At 41.3% G+C, this 23,832-nt stretch overlaps 1 protein-coding gene across 1 annotated transcript in view; it reads right to left on the bottom strand.

Moving 5' to 3' along the window:
* Positions 1–23,832, bottom strand: part of nova2 (NOVA alternative splicing regulator 2) — a 55,179-nt gene that overhangs the window by 18,323 nt on the left and 13,024 nt on the right. The window contains exon 3 of the mRNA XM_072691884.1: positions 5,676–5,842. Within this exon, the coding sequence (XP_072547985.1) occupies positions 5,676–5,842 (167 nt within the window). The remainder of the gene's footprint in view (positions 1–5,675; positions 5,843–23,832) is intronic.

Genomic DNA, 23,832 nt, shown 5'->3' with positions numbered 1-23,832 from the left:
CCATAATTCATTAAATATGCTTCCATCAGGTTGGCCTTGTAAATGCCTGGATTTAAAAAAGACTGGATCAAAAAAAGACATGTATTTATGTATGTATTTATGTATGAATTCATGTATTTTTTACTATATCATTTGGTAAAATAAAACTCTGTTTTTGTGACAACCCTACCACATACCTCGATAAGTTGTGTGTTAAGTGACCTCTAGCAGAACTACTAGTGCTGATGGTTCTAAAAATAGTCAGGCCTGCAACGACCAAGCTAAGGCTGTTTCCAAAACAGGGTCCTCCTACTCCCACAGAGCAAAGCCTGCTTACAGCTGCACCCACAATGCCTCATGTGTTGATCTCTGGCCTAAAAGTGGTATCCCACTATGGAATATCTGGAATTATCAGAGTGGTATTTTGGGCAAAATACATACTGTTAAATCTATATATGAAACTGCCTTTAAAGACCCTGTTTAGACCAAACTAGAACTAGTTTACAGCTTGAATAAGAAACACACAAAAAAAAGTGGATCAAGTGCACAATCTGTAGCATTTTCCACAGAAACTGGGGAAGTCAAATATAATCTAGTATACAATCATGGACTGAAATTAGAATAAGATAATAAATGTTATATAAGTAACAACTGTCTTAAAGTAGCAGTTATGACATGACCTGCTCCCTGCAGACATCCTCTGACTTCCAAACTCGGCACCACACGACATAAAAGGCATTCTTTCCAAATGTATATTTTATAAGGATTTGATTTATTATTCATTTTTGTAGCATTTCAGACAGGTCACGTCCTGCATCCATCAAAGAATTCCACAACTCACATCTCCGGGGGTCAGAGATGATCAGAAAGCGTGTACACTGGAGGTAGGATATTGTAACACACACATACGGTATGACTAAGCTTAGTCTTAGGTGGGTTAGACACTCATTATGAGACTCTGCATAGACATGCAAATTCTTGAGGACAGCCGTATGCAATTATCAGTGTTAATGTCTGGATGTTTGGCCCATTGTAATCTCCCTCTCTCTCTCTCTCTCTCTCTCTCTCTCTCGCTGTTATACAGCTGTAGTTCATAACAGTAGTGACTAAACAATGAAATCTTGGAGTTATGTTATTAAAAAAGGGCAATGAGCTTGTCTTTTTTAATATATTTAAACATAAGGACATTTGATCTTCATTTAAATAATATTAAGAGATGAAGGTAATATAGCTAAACACATACGCTTAAAGAAATTACTAGTATTTTAGTATTTTTTTATTTTAGTATTTTAAAATCATTGTAATTGTAAAATGCAATTAATAGAAATGCAATTTTTAGTACTACATCAGCATTATCCATTTTCTTGTAAAAGGATTACATTAAAAATACTGTAAGAACGTCAAAACAAGGTGAAATGAGAAGGCAGACAGCAGTGTCAATCAGAGCAAAGAGAACACATCCTACAACTGCATCACAGAACCTTTCCCAAACATGATAACCCACTCTACACACACACATTTACACAAACAAACACACACACACAGCCAACTCCTTCTTCCTTTCTCCAAAAAGAGATCTGAGCCCAACATTTGGGGGATGCACTTCCTTGTCAGACAACCAATGTTGTGTAAGGCTTTCTCTCTGCACCGGCTGTTCTCCAAATTGGATCGATACTCGACTGAGAGAGAGAGAGAGAGTGACCTTTCTCACAGCCGGCTGATGGATTTGAAGGTTAAAAACGGCATAAAATATTTCAGGCTGCCTCTAGCCCTCTAGAGACCGGACAGGGCAGAGAAGGACTGTGGGGGGAGGTGGAGGGGTGGGATTGTTCCATTTTGGATGTTATAGCAATTTTCCTGATGTCACTTTTAATTTAGCAGACAAGCATGCTACATTCTAGTGTTTCATTAGTGTGGATGTGTGTGTGGATATGTGTGTGTGTGTGTCTTAGCATCACTCCAATAAGAACTGGTATTAGATTCAAGATACAGGATAATTAAATAGGCTGAGTTATGCATTTGTAGCCGTGCACAAATAAATATATACATATCTCTGTGATGCTGATTCAGGTAAATACAGCCATTTTTTACATTCTAGAAGGAAAATATATCTATATTTAAAATTGAAAACATAGTAAAAATGCAAAATAAAAAAATATACAATTGGTCTCAGGACCCAGTCATACTGATGCATCTCTTGTGATTCTAAGGGTTTGTTTTCCTGCTATATATAAAAAAGTTTCCTATTAATAAAGTGGCTCTCCTGGGTAGCACAATCAGAGCGCTCTTGGAGTCACAGTGACTCCCGATTTCCTGTTCATTTATGAGCCACTTCCTGTACGGAGTGGGCAATAACAGGATATGGGAAGCAGGTGGTCCTAGAGTGAGGAAGAGGTCAGAGGAAACCCAGCCTTGCCTGAGGAAGCCACTGCAGAGGGAGAGTAAAAAGGAGAGCAAGAGCAAAAATATAGCACGACTAGACCTGCGTTCAAGAGATCTCATGAATGCAGCTTTTTTCCTTTCCTCATAGTGCTTCCTTATTTGCTTTTTTGGACATGTCACAGAATTCAAAGGAAATTTTAACTAAAATATGTGCGCAGGTTGGTTGACAAAACTAACTACCTCTTATGACCATCTGTATTCCACCCACACTGTTAGTATTAAGGAACACAGCAATCTTTTAGTGTCTATTAGCATTATTACTGTTTACAAAAACTAAAAACAAACACTTCTAAATACACTTCTAATGCTTGAAGAAACGAGCTGTGTCTTTAAGAAGAATTTGAACCCTGGTCGAGTGAACTACTGTACTAATTTAACACTGCAAAAAACATCAGGAAACTACAGTTTACTATAGTTTATATTATGCAGTCCTGTTTGGGATATCTATGAGGTGGTTTCTAATATAAGCAAATGTGTAAAGGTGGTGAAACTGAATGGAGCAATACTAAAAGCAAGACTTCAGGTGAATGGAACAATGCTAAGAGTAAGACTAAAATTATGAAGCAATGCTAAATAAAATACTGCTAATAGAGAATGGAGCAGTCACTTTGCCATCTGTGGCCGGAGTCCATAAGGGCACAATTGGCCGTGTTCTGTCTGGGTAGGTAGATGGCGCTCTCTGCTCTTATCACTCTAAAAGCGATGTTAGCCGGCAAAGGCATCTGTTAGCTGGTGTGGTGGACTTGGGGGCCTGTCGCTTTTATGCAAGCACGTCTGCTGCCCAGTGATGCTGCATTGGCAGCAGTTCAACAAGGGGTGGTGGCTGGCTTTGCATACAGCAGAGGAGACATGTGTTAAGTCCTTACACTCCTAATCGGCAATGCAAGTGCTATCAGGAGCGATGGTGGGTTAATTGTCAGTCCCAAAAAAATAATGAAGCAATAGTAAAAACAAAAAAATGGGTAAATGCTGAAAGTACTGCTAACAGAGAATGGAGCAGTGCTAAAAGACTAGAAGTAGATGGAGCAGTGCTAAAAGTTATGCTAAAAAGGTGACTCTATAGTGTACAAAACGTCAACTAAACTAACTGAAAACTGAAACTAACCTAAAATCAAGAATTAATTGATGTGACCAGCTAATGATTTTTTCATAATGTCTTTTATATAAAGTATATAAAGTATTTAACATGGATCTGTCCACGTCATTGGACAGAACGTGGTTTAAACAAATCCCATCTCTTGTGGTGAAACACTGTTTCACTGCTGTTGCGTATGCTGCTGTGCTGGCGTAGGGTGGCAGTCCTGTCACAGTATGGCCTTCAGATGAAGTTTGGTGTTAGCTGTGCTCCTGCCACCATTTGGCTGCGAGATTAGCGGCTGTCGATCCTGTCGGGAAGCTGGCAGCTGTTGCTTAACATGACTTCACATCTTATCTTACATCCCTCAGTCAGTGCGCTCCCTGGGGCGTGCAGTAATGAGACACATGCCACGACAGCCGCGCTTCTGACAACGAGCACAGAAAAACGCATTGCAGAAAACGTCTCAAACGGCATTGTTGTAGCAGGTCCGATCCATCGCCATCTGACTGCTAGTGGTCTAACAATTAAGGCATTTTAAGTGATTGATTACGCTGAATTTGCTCATAATTGAGTATCGAAACAATACTCAAATTTTAGGGACAGCCAATTTTTTAAACAGGGATGTATTTTTCTTTAGTTTGCAAAATTATTATTTTTTCTTTTACATTTTTAACACATTTATTGAAAAATGTTTGAATCTTACCATCAAAAACTGCAAACCCGAAAGAACTGACAAACTACTGTGCTTGGAATAATAACATACTCATTGGTGTTTAGCATTCTGATGACACTTTAATGATTATGAAAATATATTGTGCTAAAAGTAAAGAGCTGGTTCATGGAAACAGCTTTTGCAGTATGGATAGAGCAATTTAACAGATTTCATCATTTAATTGGATGCTATATGGTCTTGTGAAGACACATTTTTCAATACAAAACATGTAAACATCTGTAAAAATATATTAACAATGTTTTAGAGCATTCAATGTTAAATGGCCAATCGCATACCATATTTTATAATAATACAGTAGCCACTGGCTATGTTTAAGGTACTTATTTTTTAGAATAAATTAGAACTATTTATAAAATGTCCCAAAAATTTGACATGCAGTGAATAATCAATGACTGTCACAGTTTCATATGATTATATTTTGAAGCTGTAAGCATCTTTACAATTAAATGAGCCTAGTTTTGCATCAGTTCCATTGTTGACATGGCTGTGTGGAAGAGCAAAGATAGTGGAAGCAGAGACGAGGTGAGTCCCCTGTCTGATGACTCCTATATTTATGTGCATTAATAATTAGGCTCACTGGAACAGGCAGATTGACCTCCCTGTTAAATTCTAGGAATCCAGGTTATGGCCATGTCTTCACAGAGACTGCCCCATAAGCACAAAGATCACTGAGTCTTTAGAGGCTTGCTCAGCGGAGACTTGCTGTGTGTGTTGGGGAGAAGATGCATCACTGTTCTAAATTATGCATAGATAGGGCCGTGCTGTCTTTTTTTCCTGGGGGGATTTAATTAAGAAAACGATAAATAAGCAAGGGGAATCGATGCTGAAAACAATGTAGAGGCCTGCAGGATAAATTGAGCATAATTGCAAAGTGACGAACAGTAATAATTGCATAAAGAGGTGGCTGGAGCACAATCAATGACTAGGTCAATCAAGGCTCTCTAGGAATCTTTGCAGATTTGCTTGTTTTTAATACAAAAGCCATAGCAAGGAGGCATGTTTATGTCCTCAAAGCACAATGTTTACAATGTGAGTTCATGTAATCAAAATGTCGCTCGTCGGCTTCTTTCGTCCTGCAATTTCCAGCACTGTGTTTACAAGATTTTTGGTTTTATTGGCGGACGTTAGCAAGCCCAAGGTCATTTAGAGGCTTGCGTCACACTTAGCACTTTTCTAATAAATCCACATCTGAACCTTGCTATGAGCTGGGACACTGAATAACCAATAAACCAGAAGCAGCAGGAGGGTGAATATGGAAGAGCACAGTATCTTTGGTAGACACTTTAGATGTAGAACTAATGTCTGCATCTTAGGCTGCAAAAATCCTGTGCCGTTCCACAGCTCTCCAGGGACTAGGAGGAAAAAGGAAATGAGAGTGTGTGTGTGTGGCAGCAACAGCAGATTGAGAGTGGTGCAGAAATCTGAGGGGAAATATCTTCTCACCTGTTTGATGCGGTCAGGGTTGACGGTGGTCTGTGGCTGTAGTATGCTGACCGGCTCTGTTTTAGGGGCGCTCTGAGGCATCTCCCGCACCTTCTCGGCTATGAAGTCATGGACGCTGTTCAGGGCCTCCACAGTGCCCTGGATCAAGCACACACGCTCAGTCGTTCCTGGCGAGAGAGAGAGAGAGAGAGAGAGAGAGAGAAGCCGAGTGAGGTTTTATTTTTTTTGCTTCACTGAATTAAAACATGTTGCCCAAAACAGGCTGAAGAGCACATACAGCATGGGAAAAGCTAGATGGACTGTGAAAAGAGACAATATGGAGTTTTCAGGGAAAATACTTTACGGCTCCTAATACTGTCTTGACGCTGAAATCCTAATGTTTTACTACTTTGCAAACCATCTTGGCTATTACAGTGCAATAACGTTTGTCCTCTCGTAAAGTGCTCTTCCACTGTAATTTTTCTGCACATTACATCACATGACGAGGCCACAGAACGGCCATGGCTTTGACTTACAGCTCACCAGAAACTAAAATGTTTTCCAACTAGTGTACAGCATGAGTGGTGTACAGCATGTTCTCACTCTTAATGGTTTTGGAGTTGTAGATACAGTGATGTAACACATTTTCCCTTACATATAAGCCTACATTTTCAACGCTGGCAGAAAACACACAAGCTCAACTTTAAAATTCTTCGCCTGCACTCTGTGTGGCAATGTTTTTAGTGTGGCCTAATCTTGCTGCCTGACACTGAGTAAATCCTTTTTGAATCAACCAAACCTTAAAAATAAGATGGATAGTTCTTTGTTATAGGTACAAATGATCCAGGGTTAGAGCATCTACTCACATAAGTACTACGGATCTATGTACATGTGGACTGGACTTATGAAAGCAGCTGCAATAACAGTCGTCTGGCAGTGCTACTATTTTCGGTGCTCTATTCACAGACGGTCTTCCATTAGACGCCCAGAAGTCTCCATGTTTAATTAATTCTGATATGATATCGGGTATCAACCCATGTTCTTTAAGGGCATCAAGAGTATGTTCCCAGTAGAACACAGATAGGGTAAAGGGCTGTATGTACACTAGTCTTTACTGTGTGCCAACACAACTTGCACAAAGGCCATTGTTTTAGAGAGGTTTCAGTGCTCGTTGAGAAGAGGTGGTGTGCTTCAGGCTTCCAACTTAATCCCCCTGCATTACACAGTGAAGGGTGTAGCCGGGAGGGTGATGAAGAGTCATCCAGCCTCTAAAAGTCACATCACACAACATGCAGTAATGTGTGAAGGCTTTTTGATCCCAAAATTAAAACAATAAACGTCTAAAATATAAATTTAGTGAGGGAGAGAGAAAGAAAGAGAGAGAGAGAGAGATAGAGAGAGAGAGAGAGAGAGAGAGAGAGAGAGAGAGAGACTAGCAGACTGATCCTTGGCCAGGAACTTTCAGTCTTATGGCCCCTGGGATGGTGGGATGCAAATGGGCCCTTATCGGCCCGGCACAGTGATGGCTTCCGGCTTCCTCTAGCCTGCCATTGTTTTTCTGAAGTGAATGTGATTGGCCCGGGTCCCAAATGGCTGCATGAGGCTCTATAAATACACCGAAATGAAGGAATATCGGACTCATGCTTCATGAAAGGAAAAAAAAGAAATGGGAGCTTCACTGAGCTCCCAACAGCTGGTGGCCCAAGAGTAATCTGGGTTGGACCAATCACAGAGGTAGATTATTAGAGCAGAGATCACCATTGTTTTGGCAGTGAGCAGAGAGGGGGCAGGGTGTAAAGGGACACCAGTCTGACGGAAGGCCGAGATCTGCACAAACGATGGCCAACATCTAGTTTGCTCAATCACTTCATACTGATACGTTTCATTTTAATAACAATAAAATAATAATAACTTCTACTCAGCATTCTACTCCTCAGAGCTGATGATGGCTATATCAGCTCAGTGAACCTAAACGTAGGTAGCATAGTAGTGGTCGACCAGTTAAGGGCTCAGTAATGTTAGCATGTTAACATTCTGTTTCTCGTTGATGTGCTGACAGCCTGTTACACTTGGCAGGCTGTGATGAGTGTGTTATGAGATGGCTCTGGGATGAGGAGGCGGGTGCTAGAAGGTCAACAAGCAGCCTCCCTCCCTGCAGGGGGAAGTGTCACATTGTGACAAACATTTAAGTTTCTATTCCACACACACTAGGCATGATGGGCAGTTGGCCTCAGTCAGAACCCCTGCCTCTGCCACAGCCAGGGAGGGGAAAACCCTCAGCAATGCGCACAGGGACGGTGTGAACAAAAGCCAGCTGGGTGGGCTGCTGTTGTGAACTTCGAACACAGATACTCTGTGGGTCAGGGTACGATCCTTTGGCTCTAGGTTGAGTGTATCAGACCGGGAGTATAAAAGATGGTTCCACACTTTTAGCTTACAGTAGTAGAGTGGGCGTGGCTACATTATCACATTAATCTCATCACTATTTTGATGTTGTAACACACATTCATATATGACTAAAACATAATGTTAAATCACTTAATTACATATTTATTTACACAATATTTACACAATAAATGATTAATACAAAAAGTATTATTTATTTGAATATACAAATACTGTACATATATATATATATATATTCCTACTCTACTGCACCATCTGATATACATCAGCATGAATGGGACCCTCACATGAGGGAATAACATCTGCTTCCAGTGCAGTCTCAAAGTTTAGGGCCCAACAAAAGAAGGTATTGGCCGGTGCAGAGGTTTTATACTGCTGGCTGGGGAATGCTGCCATGGCTCCTTGTGCTCTTGTTGTAAATAATTTTTTTGTGGATTCGCTAATTGGGTGAGTCATATATTCCTCCTTCCTGGACGCTACGTGGAGCTCCTCTTCACTGGTCCAGCTACTCTTCACTTCAGGCAGTTAGAATAACCGAACAACCCATATAACTAAAGTAGTAGAATGAATGTACCAAATAGAACATTATATAATCATGTGTGCTTTTCCTATCAAAGCATCTTGACCATGTCTTGTAAAGACCACTTCAAGAGGTAAGATGTGAGTTGAAACAGAGAACTGTGTATCAGAAATATAATGTATTGTAATGATGTTCTCGATTAGTTCACATGGAGGCAGAACAGAGAACTCAGTCAAGCTACAGTACTGTAATATATAAAAGGTGCATCCTTACATACATGTTTGCAGTTTTTGACATTGTTCATCACTGAAACTGATGGAAAAAGTCAATCTAAATATAAACATAATTTATGTGTAATTAATCATTCAGTTAGATTTAAACAGCACTAAAAGCGACAACCATAAATTGACTTAATATGTAAGTCCCCACACCTACTCTACAAGTGGTTCAGCTCTTTCTGCATTAAATCACTAATCCTACCAGGCTATCCCTTGCACACTGTGGTCCTAAAAGCCTATCCCTGAGGACAGACGATGACTTCAATTTAAAAAGTGCAGATCACAGCACATCTTGCTGCGGTGAAGGAGGCAGGAAAGACAGATTGATCCATTGACTGACAGCGCACTGAACCCATAGAAATAACCACAGCAATCTCAATAACCAATTACACTGCTTTGTGCAGCATAACGAATGAGAGCAGCTGTTGGGGCAGAGGGAAGAGCTATCTGTCTCAGAAGACACGCAGCGAGCAAGCCGTCCAGGAAACAGTCTCCATCTCCATAATGTAGCTGCATATCTGAGTATGTTTTGGCTCTTTCTTGATTGGCTCCTTCAGAGCTGTCCTACTGAGGACCAAGAGAGCACTGGAACATACGACCCTGCCCATGGACAAGTTTACAGATGTTTCCTGACTTTGGGGTCAAGAGACACAGGAACAGAGTGTGTGAGAGAATTAATGAGAGAGCGAAAGCGTAGGGGGGTGTGGATAAAAAACAGCCATCACCCTTCCTCGGTGACTTGTATTTTCCTGTCCACCCAACGCAGGCCAATTGATTGCAGTCTCCAAGCCGACGTGTCCCGTAGGAGCTACAGAGTGGACCACAGACCATGGGGATGGAGGACACAGAACATGGGACACCTGGGTCCTGTTGATGTGTATGTGTGTGCATGTCACGCATGAGTGTGAGTGTTATAGAGTATAAGGGGGGGGCAAGAGCCCAGACCCATGGCTTAGCTTCATCACCACGGCAACTGGCAGACCCCCTGAAAATATTGTGGGGCAGCTGCAGATGATGTAATGTGTTATTATTTAAAGCAGAGGGACAGCATGCAAGGCAGTGACAGCGAGTGAGTGTTGCATGTGCTTATGTCATTATGCTGAGGGGGGGGTTGGTTTGGTTTCCATGTGCAAAAAAAAAAACTTTATGTCTTTTGAAACTGCAGTAAATGTTCAAGTGCACCTTTAGCTGCTGATGCGACGGTGCAGATGTTCGTTGCTGCTTCAGTCGACTGCACTGAACTGCGGAAAGAATTCTTTAGGAAGAAAGAACGTTGTGTTTTGTGGCCTTTAAGCCTGTTAAAAGTAATAGCTCGTCTTACCCTATGCAACAGGCAGGGAGAACAGTGGAGGAAGAATAAGAAAGTCTCTAAAGAATAACAAAAAACGCTTGGAAGAAAGGCTAAATTCCTGTTCAGTGATGTCACACTTATTGAGGGTTCACTCCAACCCCCCTCCCAACTTCCCTTTAGTTCAACCTAAGCCTGAACACCCCAGAACAGAGCCTCTGATAAAAGCCTTCCACCCCCTCCCATCCCGCTCTAGAGTGATGTCGCTACGGTTACAGGACCCATGGTGGTAAACAGCTGAAGGACCATGACTGGGCTATTGCCTTCATCTTTGCCCACATGCTCACGCTCTTTCTTTCTCTCTCTCTCTCTTTCTTTCAGCCTTCCAAAACCTCCCTTCACACTCATCTGAGATGAGAGAGAGAGAGAGAGAGTGTGTGTGTGTCTGTGTGTGTGTGTGTGTGTGTGTGTGTGTGTGTGTGTGTGTGTGGTTACAGGAAGAGATATTAAGGGGAGTGAGGGGGCTGGTGTGAGAATGGCAGGAATGGCATGGAATGAGGGTGAAAATGAGAGTTAGAGCTGGGTACTGATTTAATCTCAACCCCAATCAATACTTTGATTTTGAACCTGATTTCTGAACAACACTTCTTACAAAGTCTTCTATTAATTCCAAACTAAAAGTGGGTGTAGCCTAAACTAGGAAAGAGTAGGACATGCTGGAGGTGGGCATATTTGCTGAGATAACATACTATTCAAGTAGTGCAAACATTGGTCACATGCACAGAAACGTGTAGAGCCTGTATAAGCCTGGCATTTGCTTGTTTTCTCAGTAATTGGATGATATTCGAATTTCTTTTTCACAAAGTAGGTGGTAGATATACAAGTAGGTATACAATCCTGATACAAAACGCATGTCAGGTGTAAACAGACCAATTCAGACAGCTAATCAGCAGTCTATATCTTAGAACAAGTAAGCCCACTGGCTTATGTATGCTAAGACTAATATTTTGCAGTACTGACGTTTTCAGTCGGTACCACAAAGGTACTGAATGTGTATACTCAGTCCTTATGAGGGCAAAATTCAGAGGAAAAAATACAAGTTGCTTTTGGGGGAAAAACTGGAGAAAAACGACATGCTTTTTTGATCCTTTCAACAAAAAGAAAAGCAGTGGGAGTGTCTACAGTTGCCTGCCACACTCTCACATGCTCTGGCCAGTCATGTTTGCAGAAAATATTTCCTCCTCTGTTCAAGCAAACCCAACTGCCCGATCTGGACGTGCCACACTCAGATCAAGATATACAAACCATTCAATCTGGACGTTCTACTTTTAGAGCCTCACCAGTGTGCGCAAACACATGTTACTTGAGTGACAATTCCCTCATGTAACCCAGTAAAGTGGGGAGAGTGTTTGAGAGCATGTGCACTGACTCATTGCTTGATGAGGAAGTGACTTAAAACCATAAAAGAGAACAAGGAGGTGGCTGAGGGCTGCTTGCTGGGTGAGATTTGCAGATTTAAGCAGGATGGAGTGCATTTGGAGATGGGATGGATCATCTCTAGGGACAGAGGGCAGAAAGCTGGACTTTGGTCTTATATCAAAGGCACCTTCATCTTTCCCTTTCACATCCTTTTCCCTAATTCATGACAAAAGAAATTTTGAATTCTACAAACTAAAATGTTTAAGATTTAATGAGAAGAAATATTATTATTGTAGTGGTCACTTAGACCCCATTTACACCTGGTCACTTCATTTGACTAGTGTCTGGGTTGTGCTCTGGTAAAATTTCAGCAACATGCATTTTACACTAGGTAACTAGTGTTTCCAGTTAGTCAGACTGAAAGGGAAAGGACTACGCAGAGTCGCTCATTACACGTCAACTTGTTGTTGTTGTTTATCCGTTCAGCCTCTTCCTGTGCTGTGCTAAAGATAGTTACTCTCTGGAAATTAAAAATTTTAAATAATATCATCCTTTATTATATATCTCTCTCACAGACAGGAATCATAAATGGTTGTACTGGGAGGAGTTTATGTTGTTGGATGTGTCTTGGAGAGACGAATGCGTTTACACTGCTATAACATGTGGCTCAAATGGGCCTCAGACTCTACTGATATGGTTTGAGTGATCGATTTCTATCTGTTTTAAATGCTTATCTTGGGTGTGTTTACACTTGCATTTTTAAATGGCTTGGCCTTATCCAGATATAAACCGCATACTTAAGACACATGAAGTGACCAGGTGTAAACATTGTCTAAGATCCAGTATTTGAACATTGCAAGATGTTATTCTTTTTTCTGATAGCTCCAGATTAACTAAACTGAAAACATTACATACTATTTTGGGCTGCTTTGGCATTAGCTGTGTGGTCATCCGTGAATTATGTGTACTAATAAAAAAATGCAAAGTGATCTGTTCAAAGCCCCTGATTTATGACAGATGAGGCACTGCAGGAGCCCTTGCCTTACAGGAGCACAGCGAAGAGGTGTAAAATCCATAGATGCATTAGTATTTGCTCCTTGTTAGAAGTAGCCTTACATTACAGCCAGTAATTTACTGTTGAAATGTTTTAAGTATTCAGTAAATTGCAGTCTCAGACAAGCCCTCTACTCATTAATTGAGTATGCTTTAACCCAGACACACTTATAAACCACAGCCTCAGGTATCTGCATGCTTAATGGTAGCTCCCCGTGTGCTAATATCTAACTAACACTTGTATAAATAAATACTCACACTATAGATGATAAACTCCCAATATCTTTCTACAATTTCCTCTCAACTCTTCTCTCAGTGCACTACAAGAGACTTAGTACTCCCTCCCTCATATGCAATGCACAGTACACAGTATACACACGCACACATTTGTTTTGTGGACATGGGCTCACATCGCGTACCCCATTTGCGGTCTCTAAAGGCCTGTGCAGTAACTGGAGCTGCTGTGAATTCTTGGTCAGCACAGATGATTCCATCAGTGACTGATGGCGATCTGGCATTAGGGCCGAGGAACGAAGGAGGAGGAGCTCCCACCTTCAGACACACAAACACTATCCTCCGCTATCCCATCATTCCCTGTGGGGTCGTTCAGGCGGCCTAATTAAGATCTTTGCCTGCTCTATCCTCCTTCCTCCTGTCCTCTGTATGAATAATGCAGCAGCCTCTTTGAGCTGTAGAGTGACAGAAAGAGGTGTGTGTGTGTGTGTGTGTGTGTGTGTGTATGTGTGTGTGTGTGTGCGCATGCGTGCAGAGAGCAGGACAGAGGAAAGAACACGCTGAGATTCTCTCTTCACACCGCCTGCCTCCACAGCTGGGCTTCTCCTCCAGGGCCCTCAGATCCCTGCTAACAGAGATCACACTCTGCACATGTCTGCTGCAGCCTGGGCCTGCTCTGCAGAAACGCTTCACTGTTCTCCTCCGCAGGTGACCGTCCACAAACCCAATAAACCATCAGACACTCTTCTAAAGAAACATTTGCAGGTTTTTTTTTTACAAAGGCTATCCTACATATTAGCATGTTGGGATGTAAACCTCTGCGCTCAAAGAAGTCACAATTCTCTTACAAATGATTTACTGCATCCTAAAATTCTAAATATCAAAATGATTTTATTGATTTTAATCATTTTTTAAATATACTGCATACTAAGCTTGGGCAGTTATGTACATTTTAAACAATTAGTATAAGCCACAAAATGATTGAGATAAACCATATTATAAAGTGATGGGAATTACCACATGTGAATGTTTGAGTTTTACCCTACAGTCCACATTTTTTCCTGATGGCAATATAATTATGAAATAAATACCAACTAAACTAGCTTCTAATGTCACTTAATTGTTTATAATTATGACTATGTTTACATAGATGGGGTGCAACACTGTGACCATCCAGTCATGTGTATGATTAGACACAAAACATCTCACAAAAATGGCATGTTGGTGCCTTTTGGATAAGCTAGTCAGTTTCACTCTCCACCAGAGAGAACTGTTTCTTTGTTTCATTTGTGTGTACCCCAGCATTAATTACCAGTCTAAAAATCTGTTATTTTCTAGCGAGATTTTGATGAAAATGGTTAAAAAATTGACAACGGAAGAATGATCATTTGAATAATATCACCACTTATTTAAATGATTGTTTGTTATTGTTTTGTTTTTATATTCATACACGTCTTTTTGTACTGGAAAGCCATTGTGACTAAGTGCACTGAATTATGCTAGGAGCGGCTGCAGAAGTAGCTTTAAATGTTGAAATGAATATTTTATTCTACAAATGTTTTTTATTTATTTATTTATTTCACATTATTTGTAACATTCCAATATCAATGCAGTTGCATTGTCATTTCCTTCTAATGCATCAGTATTACTGTCTTCCCCTATAATAAGCATCTTGTGTGTGTCCAATTGGTGGAAAACCAAGAGGTAATTAGCATCAAGTATAGATAGATCAAAAGGACTTAATTTAATAATTAGTTTGCATATTATGATTTTGTAGGGAGCTAGTTCAGCACAAGAAATGTTCAGTGCAGAAGTGTGATATAGAAGCTTGCTTCTTCTTACATAGCAATGTGGCCTGTAACGAGAAAACCAATCTTATAGGAGAGGACGGTTTGAAACCAAGAAGAAATACGCAGTTACTTACTCCCTTTACTAAACAACTATTTTGTTAGGCTTAATAATGGAAAACATGCTGAGTGACTCTTCTTTCAATTCAGGGAAGCAAACAAGCCATACACTTCACTGATATCAGTTTAATATCTTTAAAACAGCAACTTTACTGCAGAAGAAAAAAGGCGTTCTTAACCTAACATCTCCTAATGTAACTTAAAGTAAAAAGTTCTTGAAATATAATGAAATGTTCACTCCATATAAAGCGTAGTCCATCTGTTCAAATAGTGCAATAAAGGTTTCCGTACGAAAATGACAATTCTTACAATGATCTGCTGCTTATATAGAGGCTAAGAAAGGGGGAAGTGATAAAGTTTATGTAGAAGTGATAATAGGGCTAGGCTGTAGTATCTCAAAGCACTGATGTAGATTTGAAATGGCAACAATCTTTTCCCAAGTGGGTTAAGGCCTGGCATTCATGTTTATGCGTGGGCTAAGATGCCTGCAGTTAGAAGTAGAGGAAGGCTATAGCATTATCGCTGCCATGTGAAACTCTTCCCTCTTCAATCTCTATGCTTTTGCCTCCCTGTCCGCAACTCGTTGAGTGCATCTCCCCAAGGTGGTGTTGGGTTCCACACAAGTGCTCAGAGCCCAACACACACCTGTCCTCCCTCGCCCGCAGTCTATCAAAGTTGTCTAAACACTGCCTGTCTGGATAACAGCCAGATTCAATCGGCTGGTACAAAAACTACTGGCCCCCAAAACACCCTAAGAAGAACCACACTGAGGGCATCGCTCTTATCTTAACTCCTAAGTAGGGATCAGGCATTTTGACTATATTCGGTGTTCAATAGCTTTTTAAATATCCAGAGGAAATCTACAAATGAATAAAAAGGCAAACAGCTAGCACAAAACATGACCCATACCCGATTTGCTATGGTTGATTTAGTGATTCATCTTTAGGTTTTATGCCTAAATGATTTAACAGTTGACCTATGGCATGAGGTACAATATCATTTGCTTGCATCCCTACGAATTCCTTATTTAAATATCCACATTTACATATTGCCATATCCATCACTTCTTCTAAGTCTAGCTTGCTTTATCCTGATTTCTGAAGGTTCTCTCCAGCTCAGCCTGGTCCTGCAGCCAGCGAGTCATGGGGCTGGGAGAGGGAGCCAGGCCTGCAGACACTGAGCCAGCTCAGAGCTCTGGCTCTTTATCACAACCTTCCAGCACCTCCAGTTCAAGAGCCAGGTTTCCATTTACAGTCTCTTCTTTCATCAGCAAAAGCCCCCCCTCCACACATGTCCACATCTGCCTTCTCCTTCCTCTCTCCCTTCTCCTCCTGGACCAGCCCGAAGACCCCACCCACCAACGACTTTTTTCTTTAAGTATCCAGAGACCAACACATGTGGGCCTCCTTGTTATGTTGCACAGGGCCTGTTTCTTGGACGTGTGGCGTTGAGTTTTGTGCTCTTTTAAAAATCGGTATTACTCACCTCGGTTTTCATCCTCCAGTGGCCTTATCCATGGCAACGGGAGAATGCTTGCCGTTTTACATCATACTCACAATCTGTTCTCTATTTTGTACAGCTGGAATTTCAGTGAGGCAATGGGGTTGTGAAGCCAAGCCGGGCCAGAAAGCCCAGTCTGAGAGCCTGCACAATTACATGCATGAAAACCAACTTCTTCAACGCACAGCATGTACACACTCTCTCAGTGGTACTAGGGGTACTATCTGCAAACCATGCAGCTGCCGCTGCTTTCCTGTTAGCAGGAGCTCGGCTGGGTCGTGACTGCAGAGGAACAGTCATTAGCCTGCCCCTATTGAGCCAGAGGGCACCACCAGGGCAAGAAAGAGACGCGTGTGTACACAGAAGGAAACTGCTGAGATATGCAGGGCTTCCCATTTGGATCAAGCTCCCTCAGGCTGACCTAAGTAAATCTACGGCTCATGTACAAAAGAACACCATCAGCTCTGTCTGTCAAGAGCAGTTCCATTCCAAGAGTGTTTGCCAAAATACATACGTTATCATCCTGGTCTCCTCAGGAAGTCACAGACTTGGGAGTTACAGCGCTCCCGTTAGGACCAGGATTCCCATTAGGGACTAAACAGAAGTATTTCTTTCTTTCCTCAGTGCAAGGGTTGTAGGAGTCTTTTCAGAAGTGAATCTTGGCCTTTCTCCTCTTTCCTGAGATTTGGCACCAAGCACACAGAGCAAGCCAGGCAGCGCCAGGGCAGCAGGGGAAGACACTAACGTTTAGCGACAAAAGGGCTTCTGAGATGCCTTCTTCTTAGGCTGCACCTGCCCTGCGTGGGAGAGGGAGGTGAAACTCTGGGTAAAGAGAGGCTGAAAGCGCTGATTGTGGTGCCTGCAATGCACGTGTGGCAAACTGTCTTCACCCCCTCTGTAGCCCTGGTCTAAAGATCAGGAAAAAAAACGTCAGTAATTATGGAGAGAGGGGGAGTGCCCGCATCTAAAAGACACCTCTCTTCACGTCTTCTGTCCTCATTTGCATTTGTCATCCTTCTTTCTTGTTCATTCATTCTCATCTGGAAGAGCCCTAGTTCAAAAGTATCTGTTGGACGTTTTTGGGGGGCATCTGAATGAATCTGGTGATCGCCAGGGAAGAAAATAGCAATTAGCAATCTGCAAAATAGCAATTAGCAATCTCCTTTGTGTCTCTGGCTTCACATGTCTGAAAGGGCAGACTCATATAGGCCCCAAATATAGACCCTACGCACTCTGAAGTAACAGACCAGTTTTAAATAGTCATTTTAAACAGTGTACGTTTTAGACCACAGCCTACCTCATTTCATCTCTTGTTTCACTGACCTGCACCACAGCCCCTTCAGATGGCACAGCACAAGAGGTAAGACAAAGGGATTGAATGTCAATAGGCAATAACCCTCCAGATTTTGTCATAAATAACTGTAGCGAGCTGTAATCACATGACTGGGCTCCTGCTGTCCTAACGTGAACAACAGCTGTGCTACTGCTCAATCTTGCTGCTCACACCACTGCAACGTCAAGTACCACATGAGCAAATCTAGACTGTAACAGCCCCTATGATTCTTATCTACCAAATTAAATAGGTGTCTTGCATGAGGTTGCTGGTGCGACCAGTACAGGAAATGTAATTTCTTATAAGTCCATTCAAAGCATAGACAAGTATAGGCCGGTCTGGCTCAGCATGGCAGTGGGGTCAAAGATAATTAGTGGTGGCCAATCCGCCGCAATTAAGGGAAGCGCATAGCCTGTGTTGAAGGGGACGTTCCGACAGCTGATGGCTTTGTGGACCAAAGGAGAAATGAATCATCAGAGCCTGGTGGGCAAGAGGTGATATAGGCATAGGGGAGTGTGTAGGAGGGGGGGTGTATTAGAGAAAGAGTGCGAGACAGAGGGAGAGTTAAGGGGTCATTCAGTGGGGATTAGAGAAATTGAGGGGTGAGGGGGAGGAGCAGGAGGCAGCTGCGGAACTCAGTCTCTTTTGGGGTGCTGTGGGGGCACAGAGGGGGAGCTTTGTCCCCTGTGCTAGGAGGCTGGGTCTGCTCCAAAAGAAACCCACGACTTGCACTCAATGCACCTCTTTGTGACCAATCACTATGTTCTGCTTTAAAAGAAAGGTGGCCCCCTGCACAACACAATGCAGCTTCACCATTGTTCTGGACTAAAATAGGGGGCTTTACTCCCCTGAGCCCCAAATGTCTAGATATAAATGCTAAATTGCATCAACACAAGATATAGCTATGAAATGATTTCGCACTTATAACGTTATTAGTGTTATGCAAAGGGTGGGGTGGCAACAGTACCCCAAGAAAGCAGAGTGTCATTGTAGTGAATCCGCAATCAGCGAAGAGGGCTCGAGGCCTCTGAATCCTGTTCCTATCGCTGCACAGGCCAAAGAGGGTTGGCAACCAGATGGCCTGATTAGCATAGTAGTATTTGATTTTCATCAAAGCTTGTTGTCATGTAATTATTCTGCATTCAAAGAATAATGTCCACATAAAGGCTGCAGTTTTGTGACCTGCATCATTGCTCCTAAGGCTTTTCCAGCCTTCAGGATCCTAAAATAGCTAGCTACTGTAATACTTGTGACATGTTGGGCCACTGATAACAGAAATGCAAAGCAAAGTGAAATAAGAACATATGCATTTCAAATGAAGCCTTGGAAAGGTTACTGACAACAAAGACAAAAGTGCTGGTACTATTTTAACAAAGTTAATATTAGGGGTCACAGACAAGAATTTAAGCCTTGTCCTGGAAAACTTTTGTAAGTTAAGAATCTTCATTCAGGATAGGCCAAGATAGTTTAGTGTTATACTTATTCCTCCTTTCCTCCTTTTGCACAATATCTTTTAAATCACATTTATTAAAAAAAGGTGAAGCAACTTGGAAGGAACAAAACTCAAAAAAAGATCCTAAAGTTCTTTACAGCAAGACAGCACTGACCTGACCGAGATCTGATCCTGCCCATGGATTAAAAGTCTTCTCAGTGGACAGTGTTTCATGCTGACATGCTGGGTGAGTTTGGCTTTAACAGTTAACTATTCAGTAGGGATGTAAGAAAACATAAAGATATCGAAGAATTTTAATGTTATGTTATGCAATATTGATTCTCAAAAATACTGTATCATTTTTAAGGGAATGGTTTACATGCAAAGATTAGTGGCAGACAGTGGTTCATTTTGTGTGTTTAAACCCTGACTGCAAGATAACAGTGTTGTCTTCAGATTCTAAAAGTTTACTTTTTTTAGTCTAATGTTTTATCTTCTTTACATTGTCAAGTTTTGTGATTGTCACCAGGTTTTTGCATGTACATTCATATAGCGAAACTGATTACATAACACAAAATTAACGAAAAATGACAAAATGTACAAAATTTACTGTGGATTATGTATTTTAAATAGTGTATTATAACTAATAATAACTGGTGCTGGACAGGCAGCTTATTCAGGCCTCTTCCAGCATCAATGCCAGTTTGGCTGTACTGTCTTTCTAAAAAAAAAAAAAACACCAAAAAAACCATGCCAGCGGCAGGAAATCCACCGCTGCCTCCTTCCTCTTGTCCTTCATCCCTCAGCGGGAACTTCAAAATGGAGGCAGCCCCGCTGCGCTCTGATTGGCTGAGAGCGGACGGGGCCTCCCTACGTGATCAGACTGCAGGAGCAGGCGTTCTTCCCGCAGCCATGCGCTGTCTCACGCAGATTCCACAGGGAGAGGCGGAAACGGAGGCGCGAGACGCCTTCATCCCCTCTCCATCTGCCTGACGGAGTGAGAGGGACAGTGGAGGAGCTCAGGGATGAAGAGGGTAGAGGGGGACCTCTGGCCTCTAGAGACGTCACTTCAGTTTTCATCTCCAGGGCGACCGAGTGTGCAGGGAAACAAAGCGGGGCTTTGTTTGGTGGGAAGGAGAGAAGCGTAAAGGAGGGTGTGTCTGTGAGCGACGGTGACGGGTCAGTCACAAACTCCCTGTGCGGCTCTGCACCAAAACCCAGATGAGCACACTCGTACGGCATCTCCGACACTGCTTTATTATGGCCCCCTAATTAAGTCATAATCACCCTCAGTCACCCACTCTGATCCTGACCAGACTAGACCCTACACACTAGACATAGACATAAAGGTCGAATGTCCCTGACCTCACATAACCTGAGAGTGCTTGTCTATGTGAGTGTGTTTGAGAGCTGTCAAAAATGAGTGTGCCACAGCAGAAAGTAATTTGCAAGTGTGCAAACAGCAGTATGTGCTATTTTGCACATTGTCAAAATTTGCCCTCATGTAATTTAAGGCCTCACCTCATTAATACTGTTGAGCTGTTCTTGTATGTGCATTGCACAGCTGAATTGTGGTAAACTGTAAAACAGTTTTTTATGTGGTTATTCAGGTTCAAATAGTTCAGTTATGGTACAGTTTGCTGCAAATTCTGACAGCAATTTGACATATGAGAATCACCCTGCAGCCTGTTTTTAATACGTAATTTTGAAAGTAATTTTGTTCACTCTAAATAGTTCACTTTGCAAATACTGATCTGTGGATGTCATAAAATTGCATTGAATTTTAAACAGAAATTTAAAACTGTTAAACTGACACAATCCTCGTTCTTGTTTCCGAGTGTCTCTTATTTGTCTTTTGTGGAAATCACGGTTGACAATCACAACTAAACATCTGGGTGCAGCGTTTCAGAGTAAAGTGGGCAAAGAGGGAAAGCCTTTATATTATGTAAGCACTTATGCACACATGACTGTGTTTGTAACAACTCAAATACAAATTGTAGGGAAGTTAATGATCCGAGCATAACTAATCTGTGCACCATACCTTTAGATTATTTGTCAACCTTTTTACATACTAAATATCAAATGAACATGTAATATAACATGGATGTAATTCTGAAAAACCTTCTTGGTGTCTTGAACCCAGCAAAAAAACAAAGTGAATATTACAACTTATGTCTGGTCCAGTAAGCCTGACTGCAGAGTAAACTGTAAACATCTCCAGGTACACAACATTACAGGAATATTTAGGTTTTTCATTTGCAGAAGATATGTGTAGGTTGCGTGTATAAAGGAATATTAATCTTGCTTCAGTATTTGAAAGATTAATTATCTTAATATGCTTCTTACACAGTGTGTACCATGAAGCTCTATGATTTATAACCAACTGTAGAGGCATGGTTATATATATATATATATATATATATATATATATATATATATATATATATATATATATATAATTGGAATTAGCAATTCTATATTCTATATAATTATAGTTATAATATATATATATATATATTGTTCAATGTATATCTTTTTAGGGCTACTATAATATGTACTGAAGCAAGAAAAATGTTTTTTTAGGTATGTTGTTTCACTTGATTGTGATATTCTTAAGGTAGGTTTAAAAGGTTTAGAAATTGCACAGGAACTGTCATCTTTGTCTTGATGGTTATCTAGGTGTGAAAGTGGGCAAAACAGTTTTTATGTAATATAAATATATGTACTGTCTGTCTATTGTGAGAACATTGGTTAATGTGCTGCTGCTTATCTTGGCCAGGACACTTCTGTTAAAAACAATATTTCTTCTCAGTGAGATCTTTCCAGGGTTAAATAAATGATTAAAAATGTACAAATTTGAAGCTGTATACTAAATACATGATTTCGATGAAACTCCCAGTTCCAATGTATGGAACAAATAGATTTAAGCAAATATTATTTTAATGATTGCAGTTATAAAAACTACAAACTGTAACTGAGCAGAATACAATGTTTGTTGCTAGAATTAATAAAACAGCACCACTGTTAATAGGGTGGTGAGTATCAAATGAAAATCAAAGACAAAATAAATCTGGCGATCATGCACTCGCTGTTTGAAGCCAGCACGGTCATTTAATTATGTCTTTTTGGTTGCATTTAAATGTAATTCAGCAGTGACAATTTTATGGAAAGGAAAATTCCAGATGACGTTTGACAGCCCTATAGTTAGCCAGGTTTGCAGACTATACTCATGTGCCTTTTAAGCCCAAAATAAATATATAAATTCATAAATAAAATTTGTCAAGCCCCTGCGATGCAGAGCGCGGTAGGGGTCTGGACGGATTTACTGATGAGCTCATCACAAAGTGCAGAGTGACGAGAGAGAGAGGGAGAGGGAGAGGTGGGTGGCTGTCTCCTGGAGATGCAGTTATCAACTTTTCTCTGCTGACAGACAGAGACAAAGATGCCACAACTGGCCTAGTTATGTAACATATCAGAAATTTGTGAAGCTCTGGACACTGAATTTACGTAAGTGCTCTCATTATGAGCACTCAGTTTTACTACTGTGTCAGAGAGCACACCTCAGAGACTGAGTGCAGATATGTTCACACTACAGACAAACAGCAATACATACAAACAAGTGCAATCAGAATTTGTATTTACATACATTTACTGACTTACTTCCCTTGCTCACTTTCTCTTTCTTTTTCTCTCTCTCACTCATACACACACACACACCTCCTAAGGCAGATGGGAGGCCAGTCTGTTTGCCCCTCCCCCACTCTCAAGGAGCTGTGTTCGGTCAACAATGTCAAAGCCTCTATTGTCATTAAGAGTGGCCCGCCACTCTTCATTGTCCTGGGCGGCTCTGACCAATCGCTGACCATTCAAACAGCTGGATATATTCAATCACTTTCCCCCCTTTCTCTGTCATTCTTTCTTTCTCTCCCTACCTCCACCTCTTTGTTCTGGGGAAAACAACACAATAGACATGAACAGACGTCTTCAGTGCACTCACAAAACCAGAGATATTACAATAGCCTAACCACTTTCTACAGTAAAACAGTTCTGTCTTATAAGTTCTTGCACTTTGCTGGGTTTGCATGTAAATCTTGAATCTTTAAAATGTTAATGAACAAATGGTCAAATATGAGTAATGTCTACTAAAGCTTATAGGGGAGTGCACACGTTTTCTTATCCCAGCAAAGAAAACAGCACAGCTGGGCTAAACCTTTGTCATGCACGGCACAAAGGAGGGAATGAGGCACTCCTATTTTTGAACCTCCACACACGGAATTGGGCCATAATCCAGTACCCCCTGCTGACCACACCTCCCCCACAAAAGCGTGGCATAGGTGGCAGATCCTAAGCCTCGGTGATTGCTGGCTTTTGCCCATTTGGTGCCTGATCTAATGATGCAGCCCTGCTCAGTGACGCCGAGCAGGATGCCTAGCTCAAAGCGTTTTAGGTTCTGCGCTTTCTGCTGTGAACTCAAAAGAGATGCAAAATGATGTGTTGTAGATGTGCAAAATTTTGAGTGGGAACTTATTGTATAACGTGAATTAAGAATGTGTTTTGTCTAACATTTAAGAGGTGGTTTAAAGGTACTTGAGTCCTAAAATTAAATTGGCCCAAATGTAGTCAATCAGCCAAGATAAATGTAGTAAATCAGCCAAGTTTGGTTTATAGCTCAAATTTAGCTGACACCTAATGAAACCTTGCATCCCACAAATTAGCACTGTGTAAGTCTAAGTGCCTAAGTAATCACACACTTGCTTACAATCATGTTGAGTTCTTTTGTGTGGTTTCTGACACTGCATGCCCTACTG

Source organism: Salminus brasiliensis, chromosome 11, assembly GCF_030463535.1.
Source record: "Salminus brasiliensis chromosome 11, fSalBra1.hap2, whole genome shotgun sequence".
Lineage (NCBI taxonomy): Eukaryota > Metazoa > Chordata > Actinopteri > Characiformes > Bryconidae > Salminus > Salminus brasiliensis.
Note: the sequence above shows the minus strand (reverse complement) of the source record. Positions and strands in the feature narration are given on the sequence as shown.